Source organism: Mirounga leonina, unplaced genomic scaffold (genome assembly GCF_011800145.1).
Source record: "Mirounga leonina isolate KUSES-001 unplaced genomic scaffold, KU_Mleo_1.0 Mir_418, whole genome shotgun sequence".
NCBI lineage: Eukaryota > Metazoa > Chordata > Mammalia > Carnivora > Phocidae > Mirounga > Mirounga leonina.
In genome coordinates, this window is record NW_023270739.1 from 2,006,756 (window position 1) to 2,033,908 (window position 27,153).

General features: G+C 56.7%; 1 protein-coding gene across 2 annotated transcripts in view; it reads right to left on the minus strand.

The window, feature by feature from the left end:
- Nucleotides 1-2,115: 2,115 nt before the first annotated feature.
- PARVB (parvin beta) overlaps nt 2,116-27,153 on the minus strand; it is a 75,876-nt gene continuing 50,838 nt past the window's right edge. For both annotated transcript variants that reach the window (XM_034987333.1, XM_034987332.1), the window contains exons 7-13: nt 25,026-25,084; nt 22,130-22,149; nt 17,753-17,814; nt 15,089-15,157; nt 10,504-10,605; nt 6,448-6,520; nt 2,116-4,976 (exon numbers count right to left, since the gene is read on the minus strand). In XM_034987333.1, coding sequence (XP_034843224.1) covers nt 4,900-4,976; nt 6,448-6,520; nt 10,504-10,605; nt 15,089-15,157; nt 17,753-17,814; nt 22,130-22,149; nt 25,026-25,084 — 462 coding nt within the window. In that variant the 3' untranslated portion in view covers nt 2,116-4,899. The remainder of the gene's footprint in view (nt 4,977-6,447; nt 6,521-10,503; nt 10,606-15,088; nt 15,158-17,752; nt 17,815-22,129; nt 22,150-25,025; nt 25,085-27,153) is intronic.

Sequence of the window (27,153 nt, forward strand, 5' to 3'; positions counted from 1 at the left end):
AGGATTCCTTACCACAGCTCTGAAGGTCTTCTGTGCCCCAGTGCCTAGAACAAGGCCTGACACCAAGGGACTTGATGCATAAATGCAGCTGGCTACTGTTGCCTAGAGGATGAAGTTCTTCCAGAGAAGAAATGGGCCTTGACGGATGAATAAGAGTTTGCCCGCTAAAGATGTGTGAGAATGTTCCAGGTGGAGGGAACGGTGCATGCGAAGGTGTTAAGGAGTTTGAGAAGGAGAGGCCCCAGGACGGCAGGAGAGTCGGCGATCAGCTCAGACCCGAGCTGGGGTCCTGCACTTGAATCTTCCTGGGCCAGGATGAACCTGTGAGTATTCACAGCAGCAGCGACTGTGCTGAGGGACCAGGAAGCCAAGCACCCTTTCTCTGCTGAGAGATCAGGCAGAAAAGGGGCAGAGCAGGTGGGAAGCAGGAACAAGGGCACACGTGAGCAGGAAAGCAGCGTTGTTCCCAAGAACTTACAAAAATGACAACGTGTTAGTGATTATTACTGCTAATATTTATTGAGTAACTGAAGACGCAGCAGACATCGCTCTAGGGCTTTAATTTTACTGGGGGCAGCCTCTGGGGCAGGTGCTGCTTTCATCCCCACCTGCAGAGGAAGAAACAGAGGGGCAGGATCCCATTTCTGCGCAGCCCCCCCCCCGCCCCGATGGCCCCGTGCGAGCCCGGGCTTTGTGGCGCAGTGGGCCGGGAAGCAGCGGTGCCCACACCCCCGCTGGGCTTGGGCAAGTGTGGCGGGCCCGGCGTGGCCCAGGGGTCAGTCTGCTGCCGAGTCTCCGCGGAGATGGCATGCCCAAATGGGGGGCTGAAGAGTGCTTAATAAAGCATTGGCTGGGGCCAGGTTAAGGGAACCCAGAAGAGACGGCGCTGCCCCCCGAGACGGGCTGCTCCGAAGCCCAGCGGGGCAGAGGACGGGGAGGACACCAGAGCCCAGAAAGAGATGGCTGGAGCGCTGAGCCGGCCGCCAGCCAGGGGCTGTGGTGGGGGGGCACGCCGACCCACGGTGGCCTGGCCGAGGGACAACTAACACCCTGATCTCGTTCACTCTCCCCCACCCTCCTTCCTGCTGGGGCCTCCCACTGGCCAAATCCCAGGGGAAGCCAGCGGCAAGAACGCTCGCCCAGGCAGTCGGTGAGGCCAGGGCCGCAGCCACCGCGGGGCGGGGTGGGGGGGTGTCTCAGGGGCCGTCGGGAAACATCTGGCCCAACGTTGATGCCTCGGGACACAGTAGCGGCTCGGCAGCCTCCTGGTCAGGGCAGAGGCCGCCACTGTGGTGTCCTCGGACGAGTCCTTGATGGGGGGGGTCTGTCCCCAGCCTGGGGCTCCAGCCTTCCGGTGGCTCTGGGGTCACCTCATTGCCGGTATTAGACTCCTTCCTGTTCAAGCAACTACGGCGACGCCAGTTATCTGCCACTGGACCTGGGCTAATAAAGGATGTGTTACCAGTCGAGGAAGGCAGATCTTAAGTGAGGGAGTGATGATGGATCTGGTGAGGGAAACTGGAGGGAAATTTCCACCGTGGAAAGTGCGGGATAACGAACTGGCCAGAAGTCGCACGGGAACGACGTGGCTCTGGACCAGGCGTCCCTCCGAAGCTGGGTCCTTCCCAGCGGCTGTTTGGGATCCTTAGTAGTTTTACAGCACCAAGGCCTCGCTCTGCCGGTTAGCAGTACTTCAAGAGTGAGTTTTAATGCTGCGGACAGGAAAGTTCGAGGCCCCTGAATCCCCCCGTGACTTCTGCAGGGAAGGTTTACAGCACGGCCGCCGTCGAGAGTCACCCGGGCCCCTCGTCCTGCAGCGCAAGGGGCACACCATCCCCCCGGAGTGGGCTGTCCAGCCGGCGCCACCGGCCCCCTGTACACCCCGTTCTGCTTTGGACCCAGACAGATAGGCCGACCCGCCCAGCTCGGCTCATCCCTATTGCACATCCGCTGCTGTGACTGCTTTTCCCCCGTGGCTCCTGCCCAGGAACCCCTCGGCCTCAGCCCCCGCGGGGCCCGGCCCCCACACCGGGCTGCACGCTGGCTCCTGGGCCCAAGCACTGGGCCTGCACGACCAAGGGCCACTAAGCGCATGAAAGCAAAAGCAGACACAGCCCCGCGCTCTCGAGGTCTTTATTGGAATAAGTTCACAGCGCACAGCACTTTCCTAACCGAGGCTCTGGCTCCCGGGAGGTCAGGTTCACGGCAGGGCCCACGGCAGACCCGAGCAGCCACGGCTTCCCGCTGCCGGCCAGGCGGACGGCACTGGCAATGCAGCCAGGGGTTTAGCGGCTTTTATGCGATATCCAGACATCCAAAGGCGCCACTGCTTAAAACAGCTAAAAAGACAATGAAACACGGGCCCGCAGAAGGGGGTGAGAAAAGCATTCAGTTCCTTTAAAACACAGCTCTTTGTCACATCCAATTAGGACATTAGGGCTCTGCGTGCATAAGACCCTGTGGTTGTCACGGGGGAAGCCCAGCTGCAGGCAGCCTCCCCATGGCCAGCAGGGGCCTCCAACAGCCGCTCTAAGAAGGATAAAAGGGGACCATCTCACGGCCCCTGCCTGGGCCCTCGCTCGGGCCCTGCAGACCCTGAGCCAGTGCCACTCGGGTGCAAATGATCTCGCTTTCACTTAGTTCCTATAGAGGGTCCCACCTCCAACCAAAAAACAATGCACTGAAAAGGTGGGTCAATTGAGGAGGAAGGGTTCTAGAACTTCCCGAGATTAAGGGAAGTGGCTTCTGCTGCGCAAGTTACCCCAAGAAGACGTCCCAGCATCGCAGACCTGAAACGCACAGCTATGGTCGCTAAGCCAGGAGGGCTGATCACAGGAGAAGAGGCCGCCCCCAGAGTTCACCCTGCTCTCTGCCTCACGACTGCGCCCCCCACGCAGATGCCCAGGCCTCTCGTTGAACTCTGATTCAGAGCGGACAGTGAAGGGAGGGGAGGAGATGCATTCAGTGCAGGGAACCAACTTGAATAAAGCCAGTTTGGATGACAGATCACCTGCTCTGCTGGAACCTTGGCCTTAGAGGGTCAGCACCGTGACACAGCTGGCCCATATCTAGGGATCCCTTTCACCAGAAACACAGAGGGCTTGAAGCGCATGCACCCCCCGCCCCCCAGGACCACTGCCTCCCTTTCTAGGCGCGGAGCCCGCCGGAGCTGCCCACCTGCGCTGAAAACCCCGAGGCTGCATTCTCTCCAAATGTCAGCCCCCATCCCTCGGCCCCCGGGACCCCTGGGGATGGGCACAGCCTGGCCAGGCCCGCCTGTGAAAGCCGGGGGACCGGCCTCTGCAGCTCCAGCGGCCGGCAGGGAACCCACGCATGTAATGAAGTCAGCACAGAACGTTCCAGCCTTGGTTCTTCTGTCAGTGTGGCCCTTTAATGTCGCCGCGTCCCGCAGGAGACACTGTAATACTGTTTTAATTATTTCTGTCCCCTGCTGGGAAACCACCTCCATCAGACTCCAGCGGCAGAGCTGAGACAGGGGACAGGGGAATCAGCGTTTCCTGAGTCGTGAGTGCCGGCGTCCGATTTAATATTAACAACCAGCACGACCGCTCCGATCAACAGCAGGAAGGTGAAAATCGGAGAGGAGAAAGGCCTGTCCTGAGAGCTGAGAGCCCAGGAAGGAGGCTGCCGTGTGTGTGTGTGTGGGGGGGTGACACAGGGCAGCCCCCCCCACCCCGTTTCTCTCTTGAGCCAAAGTGAGCGGGCGAGGGGGCGAACAGCATTCCTTTCAGGGGTGCCCAGCAGGGGATGCCAGCAGGGTTGAAAGCCACACTGGGGAGGAGGGGGGTAAAGACGTCATATTCCCCCAATCAGGCCGGAACTGTGTCCCCCAGAATCCGTATGTTGAAGCCCTAAGCCCAAGTACCTCAGAATGTCCCTGTATTTGGAGATGGGGTCTTTACAGAGGTCGGTATGTTACAAAGAGGTCACAAGAGTGGCCCTCATCCATTATGACAGGTGTCCTTGTAAGAGGAAGTTAGGACGCAGACGCACGTGGCGCAGGAGGGCCACGTGAGGCCATGGGGAAGGGAGGCCATCTGCAAGCCGGGAGAGGGGCCTCAGGAGGAGCCAGCTCTGCCTTGATGCTGGATTTCTGGCCTCCGGAGCTGGGGCACCATCCGTTCCTGTTGTCTAAGTCCCCGCCTGTGGCCCCTTATTAACGGCAGCCCCTGCAAACTGAGAGGCCCCGCTTTTTATAAAAGTTTAAAAATGCATCTATTCCCAAACAGGGCCTCTGAGATGTATCAAGCAACACTTTAGATCCGGCTCCCGACCTAGCCCACTTGGCCGTCACCAAAAAAAAAAAAAATCAGAAATCGCTTCTGCGAATCCTGCCTCCTGCATGGTGGCAGCTGAGGGTCACCCGGGTCTTAGATGTTTGTGCAAAAGGTAAAGGAGAAACACTGGCTGGTCAAGCAGCAGAATGTGGGGCGGGCCCTCCTGTCCCATCAAAAGCCCCTGGGACTTTAGAGGGAAGTTTTTAAAACTACAAAACGCTTTTTACTAAAAAGGCCTCGCTTCCAAGGAGATTCCCCGCCACAGTCAGGCTGACTCACGGCTCCTCAGAGCTGTGGGTGCTGTTCTGATCACCCATGGCCGTGGTCGTTAACTGCTCCATGGAAAGGCTTGCAGGGCGCCCCCCCCACAGGCTGAGGGGTGGGGGGGATCAGGGCCGACACGTGTCTCAGCACTTGTGGGGCCACATGCCAGCACTGGGGTGCAGAATCCTGCCTTTCAAAGGATCCTGCCCACTGCGGGCTACACAGGGGAGCTTAAAAGCAATAACCCGAAGAGGCTGGTTGGCGTGGGGGAGGGGTGGGGTGGGGAACAAGGCTGGCGGGCCTCCCGGCCCTGCAGGGTCTCCGCTGCTCGCTGCTCTCACTCCAGGTGCTTGTACTTGGTGAAAAGGTTGTAAAGAACCCTCAGGGTGGATTTGAGATCCAGGTTCACCACATCTGCGGAAGGAAACGGAGACGCCGTTGGCGGGGCGAGAGCACTTGGGCCCTGGCGCCAGCACGCGGGAGGCACGGGGCACCTGTCACGTCCCCAGCAGGGTGCTTCGGTTTCAGGACCGATAGCCACCCCACCCCGGACGCCCTGGGCAGCACCAACCCGGGACACTGGCTGCTATGAGAGGCCCCAGGCCACCAGCCCTCTCCACGAGTACCTGGGATGCTCCTGCATCCCTTGTAGGACCCGCATCGGGCAAGTCTGGGGACCAGTGGTGCCTGTGGATGTGGGCTGTCCAACAGCCAAGGACGTTTACTGGGGTCCAACACCCACGGGCCAACCTGTGCCAGGACAGAGAGCGGGCCCTCTGGGGCAGGGCGGGGTGGGAGCTGCTGTTCCCTCCTGCCCCCTCAAGGTCAAGCAATGCTATGTGGTGTGGCCCACAGCAGGACCCTCAGGGGACCCGACAGCCCAGGAAGTCCAGGCTGCCTTCTTCGGTGGGAAGGGCACCTGGGTCTTCTTCTCACTTGCCCTGTGACCTCAGACAAGTGACCTCCCTGCTCTGGGTCTTAGGCTGTTTGCCTATAAAACTGGCCCATCGGATCAAATGATGCCCGAGGCCCTTCTCGGGCCATGGAAAGATCGTGATCTTGCTTTCCCCCTGCAGGTACTCAACCCCAGAGCAAGAAATAGCATCTCTTCCAGAGAAAGGCTGGCTGAGCGGTTGCCGTGAACCAACAACTGTCCTTATACCGAGGCCCAGAGTGTCTCCAATCTCAGCTTGTCAGAGCAGGGGGGAAGCAGGGAGAGCTGGCACAACCATCTTTCCTGCCTTCCCTTTGCAAATGAGACGAAGACTCACTGAGGAGAAACAGCCTGCCGGCCAGTTTACCCTCACAGTGAACTCGAGGGTTCACACATGCACCCAGGGCTCCCAGTCTCCCAGGCCTGAGGCTTCAGCCCCAGCCACCTCCCACCCCCCTGGGCCAGCCAACACTGCAGTGGGAGGAGACCAGTAGCTACCGAACCAGAGGCAGCCGGCAGGACCGATGCCCTCTGTGAATGCGCAGGTCTGAGGAAGGGGCTGCAGGGGGCTAAGCCAGGCCTGCTCCTGGTTCCCCAGCCTCCCTGCCCTGGTGGTCCCACCACCGGCTGCCCATACCTCCCCGCTGTGGCTCGGATCCACACGTGGCATGACCGTGCCTCATCCCTGCAGGGACATCAACCCAACACTCATCAAACTGCGGCAAGCCTTTAATATCCTTGCAAGGCATGAAACAGCATCTCTAGCCTGAGCCCGGCACCTGCAGGGGCGCGCAGACCCCGAGGCTCGTGGGCAGAGGTCATGTCCTCCAAGTCAAGCAGTTACTAAAGACCAGCATTGGTGGTTCTGCCAGCACAGTCCTCCTGGTCCCTGAAGCTAAGGGCACAGGGGGCACGGGAGCTGGGGTTGGCGGGGCTGGGGCGGGGCGTTACCTTCAGGGCGAGCCTTGGGTGTCTTGAGCCCTCCGTCCAGCATCAGCTCAAAGGCAAACGCCACGTTGTGGACCTGCCAAGGAAGCAAGAGTAGAATTGGCACATTCCCAGACCCAAGCGGCGCCACGCAGGGCACGGGGTGGGCAGGGGCGTCGGGAGAAGACGTTCACTAGATGGTCCTTACTCCCCTCACCAGAGATCAGGGGGCAGCTCAGAGATGCAGGGCTGAAGGCGCAAAGCTTGCCCTAGAGGGCTCCGGGGTCTCCAAGTGTCTGCTCTGTCACAGGCCACACGATGAGAAGTGACCGTGACCCTGTCCCTTTTACAGACGAGGAAGCCAAGGCTCAGAGAGGACAAGCCCTTCCCAGAGGCACCCAGCGCTACACACCATCCCCAGCACAGAGCGGCCACCCACCATGTGCTGGGAGGGCCTCCCAGAGCTGCGTGTGCATCACTGTGGGCAGGACATCGCTCTCAGGGCAGTGGTGGCCCAGGCACTGGGCAGGCACTGGGGACCCTGCCGGAACAGAAGTCAGTCCAATGGTGGCTGCAGGGGGCAGGCAGCAGGGCCCTGGTCCTGGCCTCGACTTGCTAGATGTCACAGAAGGTGGACACCCCACCCCCAACCCCCACATGGCTTCTCCCTGAAATGAAAGGTACCACTCAGCCCACGAGGATGCTGGAAGCTTGTATTCCACTAACAACCTCTGAAGAGGTTTAAAATAACACCTCCTCTGCTGCATTCATCCACCTGAATCACAGAGACGCCGGGTGATCAACCAAATCACAGCCAACCATCTGGGAGCAAAGGCTGTTAGGGGGTAGGATGGGGGGGGCACCAAAAATAAAATAAATCATAGAGTCAGAGCTAGAGAGGACCCCGGGGCTCTTGGTAATCACATATCCTTTCAACAGTAATATCTTCATGATTTCAGGGTAAATGAGCCAGAAACATGATCATTTTACTTACGGTTTAATAATTAACCAGGAAAACGATGTTTGACAAAATAACCCGCTGTTGGTCAAAATCCCAGCAGCTCAGGGACCGCGCAGTGGCCTCCAGGACCCTTGGCAGCACAAGCACTGGGCAGGTGGTGCTCGGAGGGGCCCCGTGTGGGGACGGACCCTGCAGGCCCCTCACACCAGGGCTGGGCGGGGCTGCACATGACCAGATGCAGGGGGCCCGGAGGACCCTGGGCCATTCCCGAGGCCCTCTGGAAAAGGCCAAGCAGGGTGTCAGACGTCCAGGTGTACAGAGCCAGCCCAGCCCAGAGGAAGGGCCATGGGATGCGCCAAGGCCACTTTTCGGAGGAGGCCCCAGGGCTGAGACGAGTTAGGACAGGGAGAGACAGCTCCTCAAAAGTGCTCGGCGCTGAGCAGGTCGGCCTCCTGAAACCCCACGCCTGCCCCACACCAAGAACAGCTCTCACCCAGACCCACCTCTCCGTGGTGCAAGACTTCCTTCTGCTTCCTTTTCAGTCTGAGGAAACCACCCGACAGGAAGTCACCGCCACCCTGCTCTCATCCCAGCCATGTCCTCACCTCTACCGACCCCTCATGCCTGCAGAGAAGCCACCCCTGAGCCCAGGCCCCCAGGACAGGGCAGACAGAGCAGCAAACAGCTCCCCAGACCCAAGGGGACCAGGCCACATGCCGTGCCCCAAAGCCCCATGCCACCAACTGGGAGCCAGCCACACAGCCAGGACACCCTGAAATCCTTTCCCTCTGCAAGTCAAGGGATTTTTGAAAACCTGGCCAAGTGACAGAAGAATAGAAGGTTCTAGAATAGGAGTGGGCTCCTCCACCTGTGCCCTGCTGAATGTGGAAGATTGGGTTGTCTCTCGGTTCTTCTGAGATCCCGTTTCCTCGTCCCAAGGGAAGGAATCAGATGAGGGGATAGAAGGGAAAGCACTTTGAGAATGTGAAGCCCTTTCTCGTATTTGCTGGTAAGAACCTGAGTCTCCAGGACGCACTCCACTCCCCAGAGAGAGGGATGCTGTGGAATCTTCCAGAAAGATGATCAATGGGCACTAGGTACTCAGCAAAGTGGCTCCCATGGAGTAAGATTATAAAACAAAAAGCCACGGGTCGTATCCACGTCTCAGAAAGCTCTAAGGGTGCCGTGTGTCTGTGTGCAGGAACCTAGGGGGTCTGGTCTCATTTTTTAAAAATCTAGTGCAATTGTTTTAAAAAACATAGGTCATCGTTCCGCTGGGGGACAGCATCCCCTGATACGTGTCCGATTTCGCTCACCGGCCCTTGGTGCCCTCCCTCGGGAAACGCAGAGCTGCTGTAGATTCCCAGCATCGGGGCAACCGCGCCCCACGCAGCCTGGTCCCCCAGGGGATACCCAGTGCGAGGTCCCCTGCAGCCACCACGGCCCGAGAGCTCGGCTGCGGGGCCCAGCCTGGAGCGAGCTCAGGTCTGTACAGCAGGGAGATGCCATTGCCCGTGAACCGGTCATGAGCTAATAAATATGACGAGCTCACAAAGAACTTGCCAGTAGCTGCCATGATGACCATCACTCCCCACGGGGGGCAGGGAGAGAATCCAGGGAGCTGGATAAGAATGCACTGGAATTCCAGCGTCCTCCCTGAGCAGAGCCACCCCTTCATGAGCGTGAACGGGCTCCCAGCATGCTGGACGCTGCCCCTAAAACAGCCTTTCCTTCAGGGCTCTCGGGCAGAGGCAAAGCAAAGGCGGACGGTGCTTCGGGCCTCTCACACCTCCCAGGCCAGGGCGGCAACCCACAAAAATGTTCACCCCTGTTGCAAAAGGAATTAAGGCCGGGCCCGGAGAGAAGGCTCCCCTACCCTGCCATGTGCACAGTCTCATCTTGGGAAAAAAAAAAAAACCCAGTTCCGGCCCCTTGGCTCGATTCACCGTTCCTGCCGGCATCGTTATTAATTTGAACAAAGGAAATCTCTCTCCCCCAACAATGCTTCTGCAACCAGCCCCACCGGGCCTGGAAACGCACGAGCCTCTTCCCCACATCATCTGTGTTCTCATTTCCAGAACAACAGCACAAGCACCCTTGTTTCCTGATGGAGTCCTGCCCGCTCCCCTCTGGCCCGTGCTCTCTCCATTCGCCCTGGCTCACCCGTGCCAGGCCCTCTCTAATCTGTTCCGATTCCATCTCAGCAGGCGAGGCAGGAACAACATTTGGCCGCCAGTGAACAGCCTGGAAGGTGCTAGAAGTATGCAGATTGACAAACACTGGCCCCGTTACCGGATGTTTCCCTGGCTGCCACCACCTGCTAGCATTGTCTGCCTCTCTGACTCACGGGTCTAGCACTTTGCGAAGATCCAATGACAGATGCCCGTGAGTCCGAAGCAATATGGACAGTGCAAAAGCCAAGTTTCTAAAGGCAATGCGCTAACTACTGTCTGGACAGGTTGCATTCCGGGGAGCCCTGAGCAGCAGGCCAAACACCCAGGCACAGACAGGGACACGGGGGGCTCAGCAACTCGAATCCAAAGGTTAGGCCCTTTGACCCCAACAATCCTCCGTGGGGAATCTCCCCTAGAAAACAATCCACAGGAATAGAGATAGATAGACAGACAGAGAGATCGATCGATAGATAGATGGACTCGAGAAGATGCCCTATTATTTTAATGGGGGAAAAAAAAAAACAGAAACAAGTTAATTGTCCAAGAGTGTCAGAGCCACGGGACTCTGAGCCACCACTGAGGACAGCACCTGGGGAGGTCGGAGGCAGCTGGGAAAACCAGAGGTGCATATGCATGGCATCAACAGTGGAAGGATCTGCAAGTTTACAACATCCGACCACCATGATTAAAAACGCTACCGTCCCATGGGAAAGACCCCGAAGAGAACACGGCACATGGTGCTCGGGTATGTCTGGCACTGCTGATGGGTTTACTTCTATGACTGAGGGTTGGGTTATGTCTCACTGCAGTACCATTTGGGGGACAGCTTTATTTTTTTTGAAGATTCCAGCTAGACTCCAAAAAGAGCCATGGGGGGCAGGCCTAGGCTGTGCACTTTAGCGAGCCCATCCGGGGCTGCTCTGAGGACGGAGACCACACACGTACCTTCTGGTCGAAGCTATCCGGGGTCAGGTAGAAGTTGTGCAGGGGCACGAAGTAGTCCTCCAGAAGGCCCATGAGCAGAACCAGGTAGACGCCATCTGCAAACTACAGAGAAACACGTGGTGATGTTTCCGGGCTGTACAGGGAGGTAGTGAATGTTCTGCATTCATTGCAAAGAAGGAAAATGTTTTAAAGTATGAAATCCATGCCTCACTCAGGCATGAACCTGTAATTAGGTGAAGGACCCGGGTGCAGAGCATCTCGCTCAGGACTGGATGTGGCCACGCATGTGTTTGGGGTTGAAGCGCATCCACGTGAATAGGGCCATGGCTCTGGAAGCGGGCAGCCTGGCCACAAGGCCCGTCCCCCCACTATTGACCTCGAGGTAACACTGGCTCCCATCTCTCAGGGTTGGCATGAGGACCCAGCATACAGTGAGCACCCCATCGGTGTCGGCTTCTGGAATGATCCATCCATGCATGACCTGCAGGGTGCCCTATGCTTTGGTTTGGGTTCTGCTGCCCCGTTCCACCTGCTCACCTTGTCAGCTGTCTGAGCACCTTCTTCTAGCTATGCTCACAGTGCCAGACACTTTCCCCTGCTTGAGCCCTGGTGACCATGAGCCTTTGTCCATCTAGATGAGCCTCTAGTGTCCATCCCAGCTGGGCCCTGAACACCAGGCTGCGCTGGGTCAGGGAAAGGCCTGCAGGCTACAGCCCTCAATCCGGACCCCTCTCCCTGCCACCAGCCCAGCAGCACCATCCATCCACAGGAGGGGTACCAGGAATCTAGAACAAAAGGCCCCACTCTTTGGCAGACAGCCCTCCCCCACCCCCAATTAGCCAGGGAACAATTACTCCTTTTAAAGATAAAGCAATGGAGACCAATGAAGGCCCCACAGAGCACAGAGATGGCATCTCTGAGGGGCCGAGACTTGCTGGGGTCCACTGCACGGCCAGTATTTATGAAGACCCCAGCCTCCAGATGTCTGAAACTGAGCTGTCCAACATGACCACCACTGGCCACACGCACCTATTGAAATTAGACATTTTTTTGTTTGAATGTTGCTGGTTTATTTTTCCTGTGGTAAAATATATATAATAACATGAAGTCTACCATTTTACCCATTTTAAAATATCCAGGTCATTGGCATGAAGTCCATTCATACTATGTGCAACCATCCATCCATCCATCCATCCACCCAACCAACCAACCATCCATTCTAGCACTCACATCATTTTGCAAAACCGAAACTGTGCCCATTAAACACCAACTCCCCCTCCCCCTCCCCCAGCCCTTGGCACCCACCACTCTGCCCTCTGTCTCTGTGAATTTGCCGCAAGATTTATCCTTTTGTGTCTGGCGTATGCTGACTTTTTTTTTTTAGTCGTGATAAAACATACATAAAATGTACCATATTAATCATTTTTAAGCATAGAGTTCAGTCTTAAGTACATTCACGCTATTACATAACCAAGTTCCAGAACTCTTAAACCGAAAAAATGTCTAAATTAACGAAAATACAAAATTCCGTTCCTGTCGCACCAGCCACATTTCAGGTGCTCAGCGGCCACCTGCGGCAGGCGGCTCCTGCAGCAGACGTGTGCCGACAGGACCCCTCCATCACTAAAAGGAAGCTCTCTTGGCCGGCGTGGACCCCTGGTCTAGAAGAACGCCACGCAGGACAGCAGGACAGCCGTGAGGGGCTGGGCACCCAGGAGCCCTTCAGCTCCGGAGACTGATGAGCCGAAGGAGGCCTTTACTGAAAATAGCAGCTCCCTCCACCATCCTAGGCAGGCCACCAACGCCTCCGATTTAAAGATGAAAAGTCCAAATCGCAAGTGTCCAGTATCACCACGTTGAAAGGGGAAGGGGAGCGAAGACACAAAGCACAGGGCAGAGGGACGCCGTCCTTCCCGGGCCTGCCGAGGACGGCTCTCTGGACTCCCCCCGCTGACACCAAGCCAGCAACAGGCCCAAAGAAACCGGCTCTCTCCACAGCATGGGCCCATTTCCAGGCCGTCCGCGAATGAAGATCCCGCCCCCAGCACCTGCCCAGGAGGTGTAGGGAGCCTCTGCTCCCTACACGGCATCCCCGAGCCCAGCCCCGGTCCCCTCGTGCATGGGGCGGTGGGAGAGATGGTGACTGCAGAGGAAGGCACGGAGGGAGAGGGGCGCCCGGGAGAGTGAGAGCCAGGAGAGCACAGCGGCTTATCAGCAAACCGACCCTCCAGCTCACACTCCCGAGAGCGCACATCAGTCCTGGGTGGGGGTGTGCTCTACCTCAGACCCCCACGGATGCCCCACGGCTCCCACGGCACTGTCTCCACCAACACCCAGCTTGTAAAGGCATGACCTCCACTAAGCCTCCCTGTGCCTGCTGCCCCCTCAACATAAGGAGAGAAGCTCAGAGAAGCTGAGTAGCTGGCTCGGTATCACACAGCTAGGAAGTTGCCCAGAATATAGAAGTGGTTGTAAAAAGGAGAAAAAAAGACATGAATGCGCTCGCGCGCGCACGCACACACACACACACACACACACATCCCTGAGCAGGGCTTTGAGCCCACGTCTCCCTCATGATGAACATTGTTTATAAAACTACCTCTTTTCTGCTGGACCACTGGTTAAAAACGCTTATAAGATACTACTTTAAGCGTGGTGATAGAGAAAAAAGGAGACACTGGGTACATCCAGATCAACGCAAACTGAGGTGCAGAGTCTCAGTCCGGGGTGTCCGGCGACTCCTGCTGGCACGTGGGCCAACCTGGAAGTAAGAGTCAGGAATGGCTCGCAGGGCCCAGGACGTTCAGGCAGGTCCTTCCTGGGGCCTCAAAGCATCACTGCCTTCCAGGAATGTGTCCTGACAAAGCAGACGGAGGCACCACCAGCTGAGTGCAGAGAGCCCCCGCACCACCCGTCACGAGAGTGGGAAGCGCCTCATCACGAGGAGCGGGCTTCACGCAGTGCACTAGGATGGAATAGAAGGCAGTCCTCAGGGGTGACCAGTATGGACAGACAGACCGGGCAACGGAGAAAGGATGAGATGGAATCACGCACGCAGCCTCCAACAAGAAGATGCTGACGATAAAACTACATAACAAAGAACACATTACGAAAAGAGCCGCACGGTATGACCCACTGTCATTAACAAAATATACTTGTGCATGTAAAAAAACATCTAGAAGAGCCCACATCCCACCGTTAACTGCAGTCAGGTAGGTCTGGAGAGGATGAAGGGGGGAGACGGTGGGGAGGGAAAAAGGAGGACTGTTACTTTTAGGTTAGGACACTTCGGGACTGTTAATATACCGAATGGTAAGTATCAGAGGCTAAGTGTGCCATGTTCATAAACTGCGACAAATGATGCACAGGTAAATATACTCATTAAAAACAGTCCATTTGGCTTTCCAGGACAGACCCATGCAGTCCGTGATTAGCCAGCCAGGTGGAGGAAAGGTCCAGAACAAAACCCTCAGCACAGTTATCTCTGGGCATTGGGATTAGGAATGATTTTTGTTTTGCTTATCTGCATTTTCAGACATTCTACAACGAACTGAATTACTTTTTTAATTAGAAAAGCAAATGAGAAAAGGCAAAGAAAGAGACAGGAACGGAGGCAATCACCCAGGGGTTTAAGAAGGATCAGCTGGGGGTTAGAGGAATCTGCACCAAGAACTGTTAACGACTCCGAATTCGAGCACCCACCTAATCCTGGGAAAATTATATTTTGTGCTTTGATGCCTGCTGAGTGCTTGAAACATATTTTTACTATGCGGCGTGAGCTTTGAGTGGAGTGGGGGAGTATACTTTATATACTTCCTGCAGAAGAAATATTTTGTGCACATTCACTGGACAGGTATTCGGCGAGCACTTGCGCAGTAAGCATGGCGATGGAGAACAGAAGCGGGGTGAGGGGGAGGGCGCGGAACGTTCTAGACTTAAAGAATTGCACCTGCCAAGGCCCTTCGGTGGGGGAGGCGTGACGCCTCAGAGGGTGTTAGGGTTGAGCTGTGTCCCCCTAAAAAGATGTGTTGGAGTCCTAACCCGCAGAACCTGTGAACGTGACCTTATTTGGAAGAAGTCATTACTGAAAGTAACGGAGTTAAGATGAGGTCACCAGGATGGGCCCTAATCCAACACAACCAGTGTCCTTACTAAAATGGAAAATCTGGACACAGACGCACACACGGGGGGAGTGTCCCGTGACCATGAAGGCAGGGATCCCGGCAGGACGTCTACAACCCAACAGAAGCCAAGAATCACTGGCAAAACCCTGCAGCGGGGGGAGAGGCCTGGCACAGAGACCCCCTCACAGCCTCAGAAGGAAACAGCCCTGCCCACATAGGTCTGAGACTCCAGCCTCCAGGATGGTGAGGATGGAAATGTCTGTGGTTTAAGCCACTCCGTCTGTGGGACTTGGTTCCAGCAGCCACGGGAAATTAAGACAGAGGGCCCGAGAGAAGGCCAGAGAAGCTGGGCTTTGCTGTCCCAACTGCTGGGTGGCCATTCCTTGTCAGACGAACAAGATGGCGCCTGCCACCAGGGATCAAGAGCTGGCTGAAAACACGAACCCCAGAGGACTGCTCACCTGGGTCTCCAGTTCCGTCACCTCCAAGTTCAGCTTGTTCAGGTGCTTGTTCACAAACGTGATGAGAGACTGTGAAGGCAAAGACACAGGAGCTGTGAGTGAGAGAGTCCGCTCGTCTGTTCCCATCCGACGGGATGGACCGGACATTGGGCATCACCGGCTTTGTCAGACGGTCCCGTCATCTCCTCCGTTTGCTAAAATAAAAGGCTCGGGTTCTCACAGCGACCCTTGGTTTTTAATGGAATAATGCTTCCATCCGCCCCCGTTGGAGAAGAACGTGCATCTCTGTCCGCCAACCTGGGCACACACGTGCTTATCCACACACACGTACATGTTTAACAATCCTGTAGAAGAACAATCAGCTCCCTCAAGAAGGATAAAACCGTCAGGGGGAGACAACTGGGTTTTTAGATGCATCTTAGATGCAACCTGGAATGAGAGAAGGCCGACCTGAGGGGCCACACTCATCCGCTTCAGTGACCTATGTAAGCTTGATCTCAGGGAAGCAGGGCCACCGGGCTCTCCTCTTAGCAAAAGTTTAAAACTTGTCACCTGTAACTCTTCTCACCCAGCAAACCCAGCTTCAGGGGGACGCAACACCAGCCACACACCCCCCACCCCGGGACACGACTGCCTTTCCTTATTCCTGCTACTCAAATTTACTGAGCAGCTACTACGTGCCAGGCATTCTGCTGGCTGGCGTTGCGTCCCCCTGAAGCTGGGTTTGCTGGGTGAGAAGAGTTACAGGTGACAAGTTTTAAACTTTTGCTAGAGAGGAGAGGCCGGTGGCCCTGCTTCCCTGAGATCAAGCTTACACATATATGTACCTGGTGGGGATGACAGAGAAATCAAGGGCCAGGCCCAGCGTGTGAGACGTGCCACGGAGGGGAGCTCTGCTGAGCACAAGGAGAGGCGTGTGTCCCCCCGCAGGCTGCTGAGGGAGGGAGCATCTGAGTGGGCCTGCGGGGCAGGCCAAACGGGAGATGGGAGTGGAGGGGCGGGTAGAGCGGGCACCCAGGCCCCGAGCACATGTGCAAACACTTTGGGATCTTCAGGCTGCATCTGGATGTGGACGGGATGGAAGAGAGTAGGACGGGTGACCCTGGAGAAGTGGACAGGGTCCCCCTGCTTTTATTCTGGGGTACAAGGAGCCACCAACACAGCAACTCTCAATGTGGGGGTGTGGAAGGGCCAGGCTGGAAGTAGGAAGCTGTCAGGCAGATGAAAGGATTTTGTCTTGTTCGTCCCTAGTGCCTAAAATACGTCTTTTCAAAGAATAAATTAACATCGTATCTCTGAAAGACAGACCTCATGCCATGCCATGGCTACCCAACGCTACCCGATGTACTTGTGCGCTGGGCCTTTGCATGGACATGATGATATTTTACTCTCACAGCACCCCGGAGAGGTGGGTCCTGCCTCAGTCCTGACAGATGGGGAAACTGAGGTAGGAGTTATAATCTGCTTCAGGTCACACAGTTGATAGGTGGGGGGGGCAGATTTTAATCTTCTTGCGCATTCACGGATGGGTTCTGTCAGGAGACAGATGTGGCAGGAGTAGGGGTTGGGGGCACTGCTTGGAGGCCCCAAGGTGCATCACTCATGACCCAAGGATGCCAAGTAGGCTCCACCCCAGAAGGACCACTGGGATCGTTCTGCTACCCTTTTGCAAAGTGCTTCCAAGAACTAATAAGCTCATTGTCCCAGGCTGGACCAGCATTTTCCAAAGGTGGGTTCCATGGGAATTTAATACATTCAATCACAAGATAAACAAACAGATCAAACCACTGACAAACAAGTTTGGAAAATCCTTCCTACCGAGTCCCCTCTTGGAGAATTCCAAACGCATGCCAGCATATTAAAGGTCCCGAGAAGTCCTGCATTAGGAAACCTGTTCTGGGCAATTGTGCTAGACAAAGAGCTCTCTCTCCTAGGGCATGGGCAGAAATGACTGCTCCTTGGATTTTTTACAGGGAGGTGGAAAGTCCATCCATCCTCCCACTGGCTCCCCAAGTGAGATGTCTGCAGGTGCTCAGATAACTCCACAGGCAGAGAGCTGAGTCTCGATTCCTTCTGGGTGAGAACAAGCCCTCCTGGCAGATGCCCCTGGAAGCTCATCATTCCCCAGCCCCTGACTCCACAGCCTCAGTTCGCATGTTTTTTGTTTGTTTCCATCCGTAGCCTACATGTAGGCTGCCTGGGCTGATGAAGGGCCTGTCCTTGCGCTCCTTTGTGGAGGGAAATGGGCCAAATGCACACACGGGGCAGTTCAGCCAGCAAAGGCCCGCCTGTGTACCGGGCAGGTTGTGAATACAGCCTCGTGGTAATGAGGCCTGCAAGAGTCAGCAGGCTGACACACTTAAAAACACTTCCACATTGAGAAAAAGCCTTGAGTTGGAATAAAGGGCCACGGTGGTGCCTGGCTGGCTAATTCACTCAACAGAAGCGGGCGGGTGGCAGGAAGATACCCAGGGAGCAGAGATGTTGAGTTAAAAGGTGCTAATTTTATGCACTGTAGTTACGTTTTTGACTATAATTACACTTCAATCCATGTGGCAAACATTTCAGAGATTTCAAACACGTTCCCACCTTCTTCCCGGCATGGAGTGCATGCTGTAGACAGAAGCCTGGAGACAGAGGGAAGCAGCCCAGCCTGGAGCTTACCTTCTTCACCACGCTGAGCTTGTCCGGGGCGTGGTCGAAGAGGGTGTCGAAGGCGTCCCGCTCTGCATGGGCAAGTGGAGAGGCACAGGTAGGGTTTATGGAAATGTCCCTGCCCGTTCCGGGGACCACTCAGCTCCTGACCTCCCGGGATGTCCCGCCCCTACGCTCCCCGCCCGCCTAGAATCCTCTTCATTCCCGCCAGAACCCAAGGGCAGGTGCGGTTGAAGAGCAAAATCAAGGAAAAGATGCTTCTAAGTACCCCCCCAACCCCATTTCTATCTTGTAATGTGAAATTCACAGGCGGCACTTGGACATCTACCCATGACATCCTCGACCTGAGGCATCCCTTGCCCGCCTCTCTCCTTCCCCACACTCCTTGCGTACCAGTAAATCTCGCTAGTGCCTCCGAGCACATCTCCTGATCAGCATGGCTGCTAGCTCCATACCAGCCCCACGGCCCTCAGCGGCTGCAGTCTCCTGCTTTGCTGGCCTCCCTCCTCCCCTCCCGGCCCTCTGATCCCTTCTCCTAGCAGGAACACTGTAGACTGGATCAGTTCTTGCCCCTCCCTACCCCTGCCCCCACCAAAACTCTCCAACCGCTTCTCATCACTCCTAGAATAAAATTCATTCCCTCTCCCGTGGCCCATGGGATCCAGTGGGTGCAGTCACCCCCCAACACACGCACCCTCCCCGACTTCACTCCACCAACCAGCTCCCCGGCTTCTCCTCCATCACACACCCACCACAGGGCCTTTGCACTTGCTGTTCACCTGCCACACTTCCTCCAGCTTGCTCTCAGATGTCACCTCCTCTGAAGGGCCTTCCATGACCATCCACACCTAGAAGAGTGCCCCACGCCCACTACCTGTCCTCTGACCCTAATATGCTTCTCAAAGCACTTAATCACTACTTGAGAGTACATCTCATTATCATGTATCTGCTGGACAGTAGCTGCTGGTCTCTCAGCTCCGTGCTGGCTGAAACCAGTCTCGCTTGTTCCCTCCACTGCCTCAGAACAAATGAACAAACCAGGAAACCCTGCTCCAGAATCTCTCTCCAGCAATCCTTCTGGGGGTGTCCCCCTCTTTGGGAGCACCTGCAGGGCCTCAGGCGGCCTGTTCTGTCATGTCCCACCCAGCCTCCTTCTTCCCGGTGAGCCCCAACCCACTCTGCTACTCAAGGGCCCAGCCGTGCTCTCCAAATCAACACAGAATCAATCCCTTCCCTTTCCAACGTGAGGCCACTGGAGGCCAGGTCAACATGGCTCTCAGTGGATAAGAAGGAGCCGGGTGGGCCGGGAGCCAGGTGCCTGGTTCTAGCCTGTTGTTGCTATGGTGGGGCCTCATGGAGGCAGGACAGAAGCTTGCTGCAGCCCAGAGCCCAGGCAGGAAGACTGAGGCCTCAGAGTGGATGCAGAGCTGTGGGGAGTCACTGGCGGGGTAGAGAGGGAAAGGGAGGAGGGCACCTGGAAGGCCTTGGGGTCCCGACTTCTGTCTTCCAGGAGCTAGCTGTCCCCCCAAGGTGCCCGGGGCAACATATGCTCCGAGGACCTCAGCCAGCAGACAGACCCACTATTACTTGAGGGCAGACCCCAGCATGGAGTTCTGGAGGCTGGGGAGCCCAGCCAGCTTGGGTGGGGTAGGGGTAGGAAGCCTCCACTGCCTCTCTGGAGATGGCCGGGAGCCCAGAACCAGAGCTGACCCAGGGCCTGCTTCAGGACTGCCCGGCCCGGCCCATGGAGAGGGAGAAGGAGGGAGAAATCAGAGAGAAGACAGGCTGACACCCAAGTAAGCCAGAGAACCAGGTCTCCTGGAGGAAGCATCCCAGCCCTTCCCCCCAGCCTGGCCCCAAAAGGAAAGCACTCGGGTGTCCCAGGTCTAGGGCATGGGGAGGCAACTCACAGCCCCAGCCCAGCCCAGGTAGCATCCTCCTTGGCCTTGGGGGTGGGGAGAGGGAAGGTGAGGCAGAGAGGAAGGGAGAGGTGGAAGGGCTGTGTGTGTGCGAGCATGTGTGGGGTGTATATGCACACCCACGTGGGGCGCATGTGTGTGCATGCGTGTGCACACAGTACATACAGGGTGTACGCGTGCGTGCGTAGGGATATGCATGCATGTGGCACACACACGCACCCATGCACGCGGGTGGACGTGGGTATGTGTGTGTATGGCATGCACACACGCGTGGGGGGCGCGTGTGTTCGGGGGGAGGACCGCCCAGCATCCTTCCCCTAAAAGCCAACAGCAACCAAAAGGCCCGACCCCACGGAGTGCCCCTCCTCCAGCTTTTCTACCAAGGCAGCTGTAAATTATTTTTATAATCGTTTAAGTCAGATTCCACTCAATACGACAGCCTGCTAAGAGGGGGGAAAAAAAAGCTCAATCTTTACAAAGCAAAATACAAACTTTAAATGCAGCTTGAGAAAAACCCTGGGAGCAGAAGCGAGCTTGACGTCAGCCGGGTATATTTAGCTGGCCACCGCTGGGCTCACAGAGCGAAGGCGTGCAGGGGAGCCACGGGAGGGCGTGGAGGCCCGCCGCCCCTGTGCAGCCCTTACCTGCAGCCGGGGCTCGGGAGCAGCATTGCCCAGCCAGCTTCTGCCTCACCCCTGCGGTAAGCCTGGCCTCGGGAATGAAAATAGGTCCCGGTCGCCCGCCTTCAAAAGTGCCGGGACTTCAGGCCACTTGCTTCCTTCCCTAACCCTGTTTCTTCCTCCGTAAAGTGGGAGTAAATAGTCCCCAGCTCACGGCTGGTGTTAGAATGAAACACACGGCTCATCGAGGCACAAGCCCACCGCCTGGCAAGCGTAGCGCTAGGGCTCGGGCTCAGTTCATTCGATGCCCTCTCTGACCCCAGCCCTCCCTAATGTCTCTCTGGAGGCTCTGGGGATAGTCACAGGGACAAACAGGGAGGGACACAGGCTGGGTGGAGGCAGATGGGTAAACTGAGGTAGCACAAACAGGACAGGTAGCCTGGGGTGCCTGGGTGGCTCGGTTGGTTAAGCGACTGCCTTCGGCTCAGGTCATGATCCTGGAGTCCCGGGATCGAGTCCCGCATCAGGCTCCCTGCTCTGCAGGGAGTCTGCTTCTCCCTCTGACCCTCCCCCCTCTCATGTGCTCTCTCTCACTCTCTCTCTCTCAAATAAATAAATAAAATCTTAAAAAAAAAAAAAAAAAAAGAGGACAGGTAGCCAAAACAAGCCAGAAAGGACACAGAAAGGGGCCGAGTCAGCCAGGACGGGCCAGTGTCTGCCCAAGCGCAACCCTCACAGGTGGGAACTTCAGTCCAAACAAAGTTTTGTTCCACGTTTTTAAAATATAAATTGGAATTTCTGGCTTGTCTGCAGGAACTGGAAGTGTGGCAACACTGAGCCCGCATCCCTGCCTGCCCGGCGTCAACGCGCCGGCCATGGAAGTGGGGGTGCGGGCTCCCCCAGTCTGCCCCACCGCCACCCCACACAGAGGCCAAGGGGCAGAAGACCACTAGGGTTCTAGCCACTTCCCTCGTTCATGTTGGCAGCCTGGTCCCTGGAGGCACCCACAAGCCCGGGGCCCATGGACAAAGGGCTAGGAGGGAGGCGTCACACGAGGTGGAGCTGGGGTTTGCTGGGACAAGAAGGGGAGGAAGGGCGTTCCAGACAGAGGGAACAGAAAGCGCAAAGAGAAGCAGAGGAAAGCCAGGGAGGGTTGCAGGGCGTGTGGCCTGTGAGGGAGGCTCAGAGAGGCTGGGTCCCGCAGGGCGAGGAGGCCCCGAGAGTGGGGGCGCAGGTGGCCCAGTCAGGCTGCGGTGGGGGCACAAACTCTGCTGGCAGAAAGGAGGAGACCCGAGGAGGACATGGGGAGTGGAGGAGGAGAGCTTCCCCCCACTTCTCCCCTGTCCCGAAGCCCAGGGCAGGGGAGGGGCTGCCCGCGGAGGAGATGTAGATGCAGCCAGCAAGCCCGTTGCCATGGAGACTAGGCAGCAGCGCCCAGCTCCTCTGGGGAGATGGGCCTCCCAGCCCACCTCAGCCAGGACAGGGATGACTCAGGGAAGGGGGGCTTCTGGAGGGGGCAGGGCAAGCCCTCCCTCCCGAGCTCAGAGTGCTCAGGTGAGAAATGAGCACAGAACAGGACCCCCTGCGAAACCCTTGCTGAGATGAAGATGGGGTCATGCTGCTTGGCACAGGGTCGGGAACAGCTCTTTGGGAACAGTCACTGAAACTAACGCTGCCTGTGGCAGGTCGGAGAAGCAGAGAGACCCCAGGGGGAGCTACAGGAGACCCCACGGGGTCCTGCAGGCCCTGACCCCCATGTGACAGCGTGTATCCACGCATCCGGGAGCTTCCTGCCACAGCCCCAAAGTGCCCGTGACCTCGGGCCCCCCACCCCCACAGGTACTTACCGAAGCGACCCATCATCATCCTGCAAATGAGAACAGACAGAGAGAGAGAGAGAGCCGTCAGTGGGTCGCTTAGAACACAGTGTGGTGAGGTCACGATGAAGGGAACCCCAAATTGCCCTGCTGAAGGGCTTTTTGTAAAAATGTAAATCCTGTTTTAACAGATTCTCTGTCCCTCTAATTCAAACGACAAGTGTGTGCGTGGATTTCTAAATGTCTGCACAAGATCGGCAGCAAGTGGCCACCTTCAATTAAACCACCCCTTTAATACCAGTTGGGGGGGAATTTAAATCATGGGAGCAGTTAATAGGCAGAACAGTTCAGCAGAAAACGGGGTCTTCTGGAGCCGCTGAATGGGAAGCTTTGAAGTCCAAGGGTGCAGATTACCCAAGGGTCCCACTGTGGTGAGCAAGCACGCTGCACATTCAGGGAATCACGAAACTCAGGGATGCTGAAGAATCACAGACTGGGGCCCTGAGTCTAGCAGGCAGAGGCTGAAACCACCAGGCACAGAGGCTAGTCCCTCCATGAGGACTGCGACAACCCCAGTCCACAGGTCCTCCCCTGCATGAGCCTCCTGAGAGGCAAGGAGGTCTTTATATCATCCCCAAATCCCTCTAGACTCAAGCCCCTTAGGCTCCATCTTATTTAACAGCATTCTCTTGAGCAGCTACTATGTGCACGCCATGGAAATACAGAAATAAACACCCCGTTCCCATAAACCCCGTGGCCCTGCCCATAAGCCCACATTTCAACACAGCCCATGGGTACCCAAAGTGTCACATATAGGAGACGCTATGGGAACTAAAAGGAAATCAGCCCACTTGTGTTTGGCAAACAGGGAGGGCTTCCTGGAGAAGGGGACCTCGGAGCCGGCTCTAGAGAAATGGACAGGAGGTGGAGGCTAGACAGAAGGTGGGGAGAGTCTCTGGGGCTGCGGGAGGGTGGGCCGCCAGAGCACCAAGGCCAGATAGAGCAGGAAGGCCAGCGAGCGGGTGGGGCAGTACTTTGTGGTTTTTGCAGACACCTGATGATTTAGATGCTCCATCCGATCCCCTATGGCCACACAGAGGGGGAGGGATTGGGGAGAGCAAGCCCAGAGCTGGGGAGACCAGGCAGGAGGCTGAGTCTGGGGCCACACGGTACTTCCTACAAGCTGCCTGGGCTGGAATTCACATTTCTACGGACACGGCCTTTCTGGCCAGCTAGACCGCCAGCCCTCGTCCCAAACCCCTTAGCCTCTCGGGCGCCCAGCACAGTGCCCGGCATAGGAGGTCCTCGTGCTGGTGATGGCTGTGAATTGTCGGGGCCATTCGCCCACCCACTAGCCCCGACTCCAGAGCTCCCAGCTCCCCCAGCTGCCCTCCCTCAGGTCACCAAACCCCATGGGAGACTGCAGGAGGGGGCCACGCTCCTTCCCAGGGCTGCATGCCCGCCCGCTGCAACGGGCCCGGCAGTGCGTCTCCCCCTCTCTGACCTCGGATGACCTTGTGCCTTGCTCTGACCCACAAGAGTGTGAGGACACTGTGTGTGTGGGGGGGGGGTCAGAACCCTGAGGGCACCTGGGAGGAAGTCCGGCTCCCTAAGGACGAGGCACAGGGGCAGGGACAGAGGCCTGCCACCAGCCAGCACCGACCACCGGACGAACTGAACGCCTGCCCGGCTGAGCCCGGCCCGGTCTGACTCACAGCACCCTCAGCAGCTAAAGGGACTGTCATTTTAAGCCTCTTGGTTTTGGGGTGGTTTGCTACACAATTATGGATAACTAAGACACCACTCCACTCCTCGTTCCCCTCCTCCTGCTCCCAAACAGGCCAGGCCTGACAGCCACTATAGACCAGGCCGAGCACCGGGCCCCTTGTCCCTCATGCCGCCCCTCCCCCGCCCCCAAACCCCATGGGCTTGGAACAGACGTGCTGCCTATCGCATGGCAATGGCTCCCCAATTTACCCGGCAGCTCCCTCGCTAGGAGTGGTCTCCCGTGAGGCCTGGATCTGTGAAAGACCGGACGTCAATTGGTGACCCAGTAATTAATCACTCCATGAACGGAGCGGGAGGGTTCACGGAGACGATCAATCTTTAATGTTCTGTTTCATCTGAACCGGGTTTGGTGGAGAGTCACAAATGCAGCAAATTTTAAAGATCCTTAACAGGGTGCCATGGGGGCGCCTAAAAGCTACACGCAAAATAGACCATTTGATTTGCTACGTTCAATGGATTTGAAGGCTTTTAGACTTCTTAAAAGTTGCCCTCTGGCTTTCTCTAAGAGATGAGCGACGGCTCAGCTGTCTCTCAAAGGGAAGTTCTAGTTCAGAAGGGTGGCTCCCTCTCCAACAGAGCTGAGGCACGGACAGATAAATGAGCGGGGACAAGGAGTCCCTAACCATTCTGAGCACCTCCTCCCCCCACCCCACATTCTTGAAGTTCGCCTTCTAAAATAAGGAATAAACATCCAAAGGCTTCGGAGAAGAACTCCGTCCTCACACGGAAAACTCTGAAGACGCTAGCATGCCTACCCTACAAAAGCTCAATGTTTTAAATTCCCCTTAGCCTTTTCTTCCTTGTAAGAGATGCTGAATAGGATCGGTTATATTTTTATTTGCTTATCATTCTCGGTGCCACTCCAGAAAAGATTTCGGGCAGCTTCAGTAAGTTCTAATTCCTGTGCCGCACGTAGTTTGTGTATTTTTCTATTTGGGAGAATTTCTCATTTAAATACCAAACCAAACGGCAATCTTGCCCTTCCTCACCAGAGAAGAGAAAAAAAATCTTTGAAGAAAGTGGGTGCAGGCCATAAAGCCAGGACAGCGCTTGTGTGAAAACCTCATCCTTGGGTTGAGGGACATGCGTGGAAATGGGCCCCTGCGTCTGTGCGGGTCCCCAGCTGGGGTCCACTTACTCCGTTGTTGTGGTCAGCTCCTCCGTGACGTGGCTGGAATGCAGCAGGCCTTCCCGCTTCTGCAAACCCCAAAATGAACAAATAAATACACAAACACGCGGGCAGGCAGAGGGGACGGGAGAAAGGACATCACTGGCAGGGTAGCTGAGCTGTGTGCAGACGGCCCTGGGGCCAGACCACCTTAGAGGCAGCATCCAAGCCACGCCCACGGGGGCGGACTGCAGGTGACCACAGGGGGTGACCCTTTTGGTGGCTGGAAACTGCCCCCTCCCATCTCCTCCCCATAGGCTCTCCACGTTGCTCTGAGAGCCGGCAGCTGTGGGGAGGGGGGTCTCAGGGGAAACACCCTAGCTCCCAAAGGGATCCCCTACGCCGTGCAGCTGGGAGAGGTAAGGGGCACAGGGAACCCACATAACATAGGGAAGCACCCAGTGTAAGAACATGCGCACTTGGCTAAGTAGGGTGTGCCCCCCCGAAGTCCTGACAGTTCCGAACCTCAGAACGTGACCTTGTTTGGAAACAGGGTGTCTGCAGATACAGCTAGTTAAGATGAGGCCATAAGGGGTTAGGGTAGGTCCTAAATCCAACAGGACTGGAGTCCTTATAAGAGAAAACAGAGCCACAGACACACGCAAGCATAGAGAGAAGAGGCCGAGGGACAAAGAGGCCGAGCCTGGACAGACGAGTCTACAATCAGGAACGCGGAGGACTGCCCGCAGCCACCAGAAGCAGGAAGGGGGAAGGAAGGATCCTCCCCTGGACGCTTCGGAGGGAGCGGGGCCCCTGCCAACTCCCCGAGTAGGACTTCTGGCCTCCCTAACGGTGAGGGGACAATGTCTGTTGTTTCAAAACACCCACGTTGTGGTATTTTGCTATAGCAGCGCTAGGACATGACACTGTGTGTGACGGACTTCTCCGGAAGCCCCACAGGTGTGAAGACGCAGCGATGGTGGCGGGGTGGGGGGTCGGGGATGGGGGGCAGCCTGGACGTCCCCGGACCTCAGGGTGGTGCTCGGCAGCCAGCTAATCCAAGCACTGCAAGCCCCTATGTGAACCCCTCGAGAAACAGGGAACTCACTTCCCACCGGGCCACCCACCGTGGACACCTCCCGAGATCTGAGCTCCCCAACTCTTCCTGAACTTGGCCTCCAGGGAATTCTCGTGGCTGGTTCTTACAAATGCAGGCAACCACCCTTGAGCGGCCATCAGCGGCCTCACGGCTTCCCAGGAGAGCCCACCGAGGGAGGTGCCGAGACATTTCACTCACTTACTCATCCATGCACATATTAGGCACCTACTAAATGCCAGGCCCAGGGCGAGGTACTGGACACATGAAGCTAAGCATTTCAGAGGTTTATAGCATAATCTCAGATTTCTGGGGAAATCACTGCAACTCGGAGGAATCAAGTGATCGCCCAAGGCCATGCTGCCAGGTGGTAAATGAGGCCCCTGTCCTCATCCCTTCCCTCCACGGACCCCCATATTCCTTGCATTTCCCATCTCCGACCGGATAAGCGGATGTGGATTGACAGGCCCTGGGCTCTGGGAGGCGGGCTTCTGAGGCCAGTTCCCGGGACCCCCGGTCCCTGATTCATACCCCTTTGGGTGTGGCCCAAAGAATCCTTCCGTAACCCTGGTCAGGCAGGAGGCGCCAGCAAAGAAGGGTTTGCCCGAGTCAGTAAAACTTTCTGAAAACCCAAAAGATTTTCTTGGACCAAAGCGCAGGCCTGAAAGGAAATGCCTTGATTACTGAGCTGTATGGCGCTCATGGGGCCTCGATTCTGACGGACACGGGTTTGGGAACCACATGCCCACGTGTCCTTGGGAAGCCTTTCCCAGCTGGCCGCCTCGAGTGGGTGCCCAGGGTTAGGGCAGCAGGAATGGTCCCTGACCCCATCACCACCACTGACCACAAACATCCCGCCTTAGGAAGCAAGCAGGGCCACACGGCGGGGGGTAACCCTCCCCTGATGCCAGAAAGGGGCATTCCGCCCACCCGGTCAGGGCGAAGCTCCCGGGGTAACAGAAGGGTCAGACAGCTTCGGAAAACTGGGACCAGCCAGAGCTCTGCAGCCCGCAGAGCACGGGGCCAATAAGGGAAAACATGGACTTGGACATCGCAAGTCTA